At 32.9% G+C, this 9775-nt stretch overlaps 1 protein-coding gene across 1 annotated transcript; it reads left to right on the top strand.

Annotated features, from left to right (window-relative positions):
- Window positions 1-812: 812 nt before the first annotated feature.
- Window positions 813-1815, top strand: LOC101254783 (uncharacterized). Its single transcript, XM_004237193.5, has one exon. It carries the CDS (start codon window positions 925-927, stop codon window positions 1636-1638), a length of 714 nt encoding a protein of 237 aa, XP_004237241.2. The 5' UTR covers window positions 813-924; the 3' UTR covers window positions 1639-1815.
- Window positions 1816-9775: the final 7960 nt, after the last annotated feature.

The raw sequence follows: 9775 nt of genomic DNA, 5'->3' as shown, positions 1-9775 counted from the left end.
ACATAGCAGTTAGACATTTGGTGCACGTTTTCTTATGATTAGGTTCTATTTTTGTATTGATTATTATTGTAGTACTATTTAAGCTATGCTTTCTTTACATCACAGAAAACTGATGTCTCTTGCCCCGTTCCTAGTTAATCTTCAAACTAAGTTAATCTAGTCTATATTAAGTGAATTATAGAGAGTTTTTTTATAGTTCAGAACAAGTGAGTTATTTAAAATTCATAATAATTGTTCAACATATTTTTTTTTTCACTTTTAATCTTCATATTAATGAATTTCTTAACTAATTTACATTTTCTAAAGAATAGTATGAGAATAACAATAAAATTAATTGTGGAATCAAAGTATTAACTTTTAATTTGTTCCCTTAAATATACTTTTTTCTTGAATAATGTATCACGCTCTAAGAATTCACTTAATATGGAGTAGAAGGAGTAATAACCCGCTAGTTAATTTGCTTCAGTTGGGTCGTTAGACAAAGTTGTCTAATTTTAGTAATTAAATTTGAGACCATTGTGTGCGCTACTATAGAAAATAAGGAATAAGCCATGGATAATGTTTAGTAGGTAAAAAACAAGAATCTCATGTTAATTCAATTTAGCCATGAATTAACTAAAGATTACAGAAAAATTCTGATATGAGATGAGGATATGGGATTCCCGAACATTACGAATTGAATAAGTCCTCTTCTAGCAATATCCTTATTACCTGGATTCCAAATGCAAGTTGGTATTTGGGAATAAAGTTTGAAGCATTTTTGAATGGCAAGTGTTATAAATAACTACCACGAAATGTGGGAGAAGCATGAGATGCCTTTTTTATCTTATTAGAATCAGCAATTTATTATAATTGTCTTATATAGTCCTATAAATTTGTCAAACTTGAATCAACATTTTCATAAGCAACCTCAAATCATCCAAAATGGGTCTTCAAACTGATATGTACCCTTCAAATGGCTTCAAGCAGCAGCTTAGCTACTATGACGATAACGACTACTATTCATCGGAGGATAATTATTACAGCAACAATGGCTCAAGCATGCAAATGAAGAAGCCTTATGGTTATCCCACCTCTAGTCCAACCCAAAATCATCACATGATGATGAGCCATGGCGGCTATAGCCACGATGACAAGTACCAATATGGGCATATGTCTCATGATTCTGCTAATAGTTCCAGCTATGGATCAAGTGGTTTTCAACACACTTCCAACATGAATGGTGGCTATGGATCAAGTGGAATGCAACACTCTTCCCACGCGAATGCTGGCTATGGAAGTGCGATGTATGGAAGTGCAATGCAACAATCTTCCCACATTAACGGTGGCTATGGAAGCGGAATGCAGCATGCTTCCCACATGAGTGGTGGCTATGGAAGCGGAATGCAACATACATCCAACATGACTGGTGGTTGCGGCAGTGGAATGCAACACTCTTCACAGATGAATGGTGGTTATGGGGGTGGGATGCACCACTCTTCACACATGAATGGTGGTTATGGGGGTGGGATGCATCAATCTTCCCACACACACATGTCCAGGGGAGTAGAGAAGGATTCCGATAGGAAGCCTGCTTACTATGAACAGCATAACAACAATACTGATCATATGTGGAACATGAAGAGTTTGAATGACTAAATCCCCAAAAGTGTTTTCTCTAAGGTGGAACTATATATGGGTGTTTTTATTGAGTCTTTGGCTATATTACAAAGGCCTAAAACCTAAATAATGAATCTAAACAACCCTGCTACTATGTACTCTTCCATGTATTAGTTTCTTTTTTAATACACAAAACTATGAATAATTTGAATTAAATGTATTACTGTCTTCGATAAAGTCATTTCCATCTACTTTTTACTCTTCGTGGCAGAAAGATGAAAATTGTTGGCAAAAAGGCATCAATCCTCCCATTTTCCTAGAACTTGCAGCCGATTATTATCACAACTATTGCGGTTAAAATGAGCTCATATTTTGTTTTAATGAAAAATACATAACTAAGCAAACATAACTACCATATCGACTTAATCCATCTATTTAATTAGAAATAACATAACTCAACCAAGGTTTCTTTTTTCCTAAGAAAAATCATAAAGTACTCTCTTCTATCTATCACTTCTTTCTCTCTTCCTCTCTTTGATCTCATCACTAACCCTTCTTCATCAAATCTCCACCACTAAAGAATCATGAATAATCTCCAAATTAAAAATATTATCACCATCATCATCTTATTCATGAATCATCTCCAACATCAAGAATTTGCATATCCAATTTTCAGATCAAGTTTAGGTTTTTTGAGATCTACAGAGTTCTGTTAGGAATATAAATAAATTATTTATGAATTCATATAGAGGAGAGTAATAGGTAAAAGTAGTGAAATTTTAGGACTATTTCCAGATGGTCACTGATGGCAGCTGTTAGATTTTGCTCAGATATACAGAGGCTTGTTGGAGGAAATGAATTGTGTATTCATGTCGAGGAAGGTTCATGAAATAGGTGGTGAAAATATTGGGGGCATTTTGAGATTTTTGGGGAGAAGTTTTGGTTCTAGTGGGCTAGCAAGCACCGAGACTCCCCCCTAGATACGAAATCGTGCTGAGAGTCATAAGTTATCCATAGCTAACCTCATGGAATGGCATGATAGTAAGATGTACAAATGAAGAATCTAAAAGCGGAAGATAATTGGAACAGGTGTATTTAAACAAACAGAAATAGTCAAATAACTAAGTAGGCATGAGCAAAATCTAACTAACAAAGTTTCTACTATTTGATATGAGTTGCTAAGACAAGCTCCTAGACAACTCTAAATTCTGAAAACTGAAAGGAATATAAGGGGGTGTCTCGGAGAAATGAGGACTTTGTTGGGTATTATTTGCCTTGAATTCTTACCGTAAGTAGATTTTCCTTTTATATAAAAGTTTAGAGTGACTAATCCTTTTCTTGTAGGAAAAGATTTAGGACTCTATAAATAGAGACTTGTTTCATTTAACTTATTCGACATTCACAATGTAGTCGTAGGGGCTTTGAGAGTTTCCGTTGGGAGGAGAATTTGTGGGACACAAGTGACGCGATATTACTTGTGTGATCCTCCTTATATATCAAGTGAATGTATTGATGTTATCTATCTCTATATTTTTTAATTTGTGTTTATATAGTTACTTGATCATCTCCTTTGTTGATGTAAGTCGATTGACCGAACCACGTTAACTCTTTGTGTCATATGGTGTATTTCTTGTTTGTTTTCTTACTCATGTTCTTTCAAGGTTTGTTTTGTTAGCTTCCACATAACACTTAATTATTTTTCGATCCTAACTAGTGGTATCAAAGTCGGGTTAACTGATGGAGACAAAATCAGTGGTTTGATAATTGATGGTTGAAGCAAGGTTAAAAGTTCTAGCTAGGCACAACCTATTTTGATAGTAATGAAGTTTTTTGTTGAGGAAATTGTTTAAAAAAAAGTTATTTGTATTGAAACATAGATTTTTCATAGGTGATTATAAGATGAGATGCAAGTTGTTTAATATTATTTAAAGAAGGCGGACAAATTTAGTTTGTTAGCAATTAGGCCAAGTAGGAGGCTTTTTAGGTATTAATTGTCTTGAGTTTCTTACTGTAAATAAGTTTTCCTTTCAGGAAAGATTTAAGATTGAAATGTATGTTTCTTGTAGAAAAAGTTTTAGAACTTCATAAATATAGGCTTGTTCTTAATAACTTAATCATCATTCACAATGTAGTCCTAGTTGCTTTGAGACTTTTGGTTAGGGGAGAATTTGTGGGACACAAGTGATATGTTATCATATGTGTGAACCTGTCAAGTATTTTGAGTGAATTGGTTGAGGTTCATTCTCTTTATATTGTGCACTCTCCTTTGTGGACGTGAGTTGATTGAACGAACCACATTTAATATTTATGCCTTTTGATATATTTATCGATTGTCTTCTTAGTCATGGTTTTTCGAGGTTCGCATTGTTAGCTTCCACCACATAATTTTGTTCTTCCTAATAAATGGTATCAAAGCCAAGTTCAATGATGGAGGAAGGTTCAATGATGTATTCAAATTTGTTCGTTCAATGATGAAGCTATGTTTAGTGGTTCGATAATCTATTATTGAACCAGGTAATAACTTTGGTGTTCATCTTGGTGGGTGTAGTTCGAGTGTAAATTATTTGACAATAATGAAGATTTTGTAGGAGATATTTCATCAGAAAACCTTGTTGAGACATAGATTTGATGGAGGAGATTATGGACAAGATATGCAAGTTGTTGAACATTATGTAAAGAAAGTTGGACAAATTTAATTTGTTAGAAATTCAGGTCAATGGGTAGATTTGTTGGGTAATTATTTGCCTTGAATTTCTAACCATAAATAGATTTTCATTTTAGAAAAAGGATTAGGAGTTCCTTGTCCTTTTCTTGTATGAAAATATTTAGAACTTTATAAATAGCTGCATGTTCCTTCTAATTAAACCGACGTTCATAATATAGTCCTAAGGCTTTGAGAGTTTTTGTTAGAGGAGAATTTGTGGGACACAAGTGGTAATTTATTACTTTTGTGAACCTCCTTATATTCCAAGTCAATTGAACAAGATTATTTCTCTCTATATTTTGTAATCTCGTGTTTATATAGTGAATTACTCATATCTTAATGGACGTAAGTCGATTAACACAAGTTTCTTTCTACTCGTTCTTTTTCAATGTTTTTTTGCGCACTTTCATATGACACCTAATTATTTCGGTCCTAACAGACTCACCATTAGTGTTTTCTAGTTGTATTGAGAAGGTACTAATCGTGATATGGATACTGAATGTCAAAACCTATATTACCGAGCAATATATGTAGAAAGTATGTGGTTAACCAGGAATATGTATAACAAACATGATATTTGAGCATACTAAATATGTAAAACATTTTGATAGAATGACCAAGTTGAATAACATGATGTTGTGATATACTGAACTGAAATACAAAAGTACAAGATCGTGCGATGAGTGAAATTCTGATATGAGAGATACAAAAACCGCTATAAACAACGTGAGAAACTATATGTGTTAAGCCTACTACCCCCATATCGAAAAGAGAGTGTCGAGTACTTGTTGTCATAAGGGACCTTATAACAGAGATAATGTTGATGATTCACTAAGCTAATGCCTATTTGAGACAAATCCTACAGTGACACATAGTTGTGAGACTTAGATATTGCTTCCAAAGGTCTATGGACGCTTATCGAAAACCTGCATCTCTAAATCTTCTTTGTTCTATATATTATTCCCACCGAAAACATGCATAATTTATAAATACTAATAGTCTCAGTATACTACATCATACTAATAACAAATGCAAACTGAATAGCTCATAAATTATAACTGAAAATAATCTGGAACATACTTTATCTGAAAGCATCTAAATCAAGAAAATAATAAATGAGACATTATTCTGAAATAGCATAATTTTTAGTCATGAAAAAAAATAGTATATTGAGGACTCATGAAAATAACATTGAAATCAAGGGATTCATGAGTAAGACATGCAACTAGGGACTGCTCATGAAGAAAAACAAATTTACAATGAAAATCTACGAAGATCATAAAAGTTCTAACTTGTGGGAATCATAAACTTGAAAATTTGAAGTTTCCTTGGGACACAATGGGTGAAGGGATACTCATTGATGAAATCTCACATACATCGAGTAGAAACCTAATGGAATCTTAAAACTTGAAATCCTAGTTCTTGCTTTGGGAGAAGATTTGAGAGAGAGAAACTTTGATTTGGGAGAGTTTAAGGATATGATGAGAGATTAGCATCACCAGAAATCTTTAAATCCCACTTAGAACATTCCAAAATGACTGTGTGTGTGTGTGTGTGCGCGCGCGCGCGCGTGTGTGTGTGTGTGTGTGTGTTGTGTGTGTGTGTGTGTGTGTTTTGGTTTAGCTTCCTAATTTCATAAGAAAAATTAAGAGGAGGAGGATACAATGTAGAGATTAACTTTTGATTTTGGGTTTCATATTTTCTTCCCTTTTATTTATTTTACATCTTTTCTTTCAATGATTCGTTGTAATTATTTTATGTCGATGTGGGGTTAAACTTCTTGTTTGTGGATTATATTACTTACAATATGATTGTTTAGTGATTTTAATTCTACATGATTTATTTCTCATATAAGTTGTTCTTATATTCTTGTGATTACTATTTTAATCTTTGATCACCATTATAATAAATTTATTGTCTTCTTTTGATCTGAAGAGAGAAAAGAGGGATAGATTGTGGAATATAAGGAGCATAGTATTTTATTGGATGTCACTTGAATTGATTTATGTGTTGGATAGGGATATATTTAGGTGCCTTACTTTTCTCAAATGTGGGAGACCACTTAATGCTCCATAGTTGGTTTAGTCTATCCCCGCTCAACGATGTAGGTAGGTTGAAAATTGTGATAGATGGTTAGAGGTATGCATATCATTACTATATTATCAACACAGTGAATCAATAACTATATAATCAAATAATTTGATGAATTCAATGCATAACATAATTGTTACTTAAATCATAATCCTAGATCGATTCATTGATTGATTTTTTACAGCAACTATGTTTTCTTATTAATTACTTTTTAATTATTTTATTTCTATTTTTTAGTTTACGTAATATATATTCATTTTTTGAAATCCTCCCTTAAATAAATAATTAGAATTAATATAATTTTGTAAGTAATTAATTGACCAACCCTTTGGGTTCGATAATCAAGTCTTCGTGTACACTTGCGTGTACAGTTGAAAGCAACATGTTTTTTTCTCCACTGTCGGAGACTTAGAAATTAATTGTTTTTTGCGTTAAACTTTTTTCCTTTTTGTTTATTTGTGTTTTATAAAAAAAATTTAAAAAATAATTTCTTATTTTATAAGTATCACTTTTTATTTTCTTCTTTTGATCTTAGTTTTACATATTAGGGAAAGTTTGAGTACCCAAAAGTATAAAAGGGAGGAGCACGTTTGATATTAATTGTGGGGTGCGTACAACCTTTGATGAAAATTAAGAGAACATGCTACTAGCTAGACCTAAAGGTCTCAGAGAGTTTTTCGAACGCTTGTTTTAAATTTTATTTGATGCTTTGGGGATGTAACATCTTTTTAAGTGTGGGTTGGAAGAATGATTCTTAGTTTTAACTGTTTTATTGAGTTTTTTTTTTAGGATGAGTTCCTTGACTTTTGTTTTTGGTTCTTTTCATGAGGATTGTCCCTTGGAACCGAGTGTCTTTTTTTAAGGAATTAATTTTAATTTTACTTTTACTTTTATGGAGAGAAACGAAAAGATCATTATGAGTTATGTGATACTTGCTACTTGGGCCTAATTTTTAGTACTACTTTGTTTTGAATGTTTGGTTGCTAGTGAAATTTCAAGCTCTTTGACATTTAGGCTCATGGTTGTGACTTTGTATATAAATTATTTTATTCATTAGTTTTCTATGACCATGTCTCTCTTAGAAGTGGAGTTTATCCATCTTGATTAATACTTGTGTCATGTGCGGTGAGAATTTTTTATTTCATGTTTTCCACCATAGTCTAGAACTTGCCCTGCATTTTATTGAAGCGAAATAAAAGTGTTGATCTGCTTACAGAAGATACTATAATTTTTATGTTTTTTCTGGTATTTTAGTGTTTTCATATATTATATCACTAGTTAGCCCTTTTTAGCCGTTGACCTTTTGTTGGTAGCCATATTTTGCCTAAACTATTTTTTGAATCCTTAGGTTTTGCACCTCACTTCCTTGAACATTATAATATAAACTTATTCTAACTGCTAATTTTGAAGAAGAATGGATGGATGAGTGAAAATATAATCAATGATAGCTCCAAAATGCATAAAATCGCTATTTGAAAGTACGTGATGACAAAAATTGGCCCTGCTATGTTGTGCGGAAAACTAAAGTATAGAAAACTCTATTTTGGCCCTGTTGCTTAATGGAATGTGTGTACCTCAACTCAATAGAGGGTGGCTAGTTAAAAAGTATGCTCAAACATTGGCCCTGGTCCTACTAAGGATATTGTCCACCTCAATTGAGGGTGGCTAGTGTAAAGGCATATATTGTTACGCAATGGGCCTACCCTGGGGATTGACACTCTAGAACTATTATTGTCCCCAAGTGAATCCTTGACCTGACTTGCTTACCACGCGGAAGACTTACACTTCTGAGATAACTTCAAATAAAGAAAAATATGAGAATGTCATTAAAGAAAATATTTAATCTAGCCAAAATGGCTACTTAAGTCTCATAATAAAATATCTATAATACAAAGTTGAAAGACTCATAACTAACTGTTTGACTATCTATGATGCCTATAAAACAACTTTGATGGATGTTGGGACAAACCCCCACGACATCCTAATGAACTAAAACTGGAACTAAAATCAATGAAAATGGATTCTCCGGAAAGCAAGGAGACTCACCAACTAACGTTGAACGTTCACTGGATCATTAGTGCGCTGGGATGCCTACCCTAGTTACCTGCGTCTGCATCATAATATGATGCTGGCCTACTAGCATCAGTACATTGAATATATGAGTATGCAAGTTGGAATGACAAAATACAACATAGGCTTGAAATGATAATAAAAAACTTACCTTGCTCAACTAAACATAATTGTACTCATTTCAATATAAATTAGTTTTAAAAAAGTGCAATATAAAGAAAAATTGTTTAAAACATAGTGTCAACTCTATGCGTATACAAAGATACAAATAACGTTGAGATGTATTTAACAATACAAATGAACAAGTGTATATAAAAATACAGAGTATTGCTGTAGGAATTTCTCTAACCGGCAATCATCACGTAAGAGCTATTGTGATGATACAACGATTTACATCACGTTGTCAGAGCATCCTATACCTTTCCAAAAGCATAGAACCTGAACTACTAAGTGGATCCACTAGTCTATGCTAAAAAACACTAAAGAAAGAATCTAAAATGTATGACATTTTTCTACCCATAATTACAACATGGTTTATCGGGGCTGTGAGTTGTCTGAAATCTCTCCCGTATCAGTGAATAATAATACTTCCAAAAATATAATATTATTAGATATTAAGTTTAAAAAACATACTTACTATTTGATTTGAGATTATTTCTCAAAATATTAGCTCAAAGTCTACCTTTGAAATCAAAGTTTCCCCTCTTGCTTCATTTAGAAGTCAATTACTATTTACTACCCGAAGGCTCATTGGAAATCTTAGTTTCTGTTCTTAGTCTCCATATACTTTTGATGAAATGAACTTCAACTTCACTTTTTACAGAACTCAGAACTTAAGTCATAAAACAAAGTTAAAATGATTGCGAAAGACTTTTGAAAAACTTTATGAACTCCTCTCAACTTGACTCTTTAATTCTATTGACTTTGATCTTAATTGCTTTTGACTTGACTCCTAACTTGTCCTTGAATTGAATTATGGATTCTATAATATGTGATTTGTGATTGGAAAGATCTCATGTTGTTTAGGAACAATTTTAGATAGCTAAACATGAGAAAAGACCAAAAAAGTGAAATCTGAAAGTTTGTGCATGACGCGGAGAAGCTTTTAAAATTGTGTTTTGAAAATTGCTTTTGAGGGAGAACGTTGTGCCAACTCTACGACTCGAAACAATAACTTCCAAATCGGGGAAGTGGCGGCGGGTATGGTGGCACTATCTGATTTCGTTCGACAAAATTTCTTCTTTATTTTTCAACTTTGAACCCTCTAAACTCCATGGTTTGTTTCCCTAATCACTTAGAATCAATTATATG

This window comes from Solanum lycopersicum, chromosome 4 (genome assembly GCF_036512215.1).
Source record: "Solanum lycopersicum chromosome 4, SLM_r2.1".
NCBI classification, from domain to species: domain Eukaryota; kingdom Viridiplantae; phylum Streptophyta; class Magnoliopsida; order Solanales; family Solanaceae; genus Solanum; species Solanum lycopersicum.
The sequence above is the reverse complement of the archived record's forward strand: the minus strand, read 5'-3'. Positions and strand labels throughout refer to the sequence as shown.

Bases quoted from the DNA above. Each gene is read 5' to 3' on its own strand.
- LOC101254783 (XM_004237193.5), top strand. From the start codon at position 925: ATGGGTCTTCAAACTGATATGTACCCTTCAAATGGCTTCAAGCAGCAG.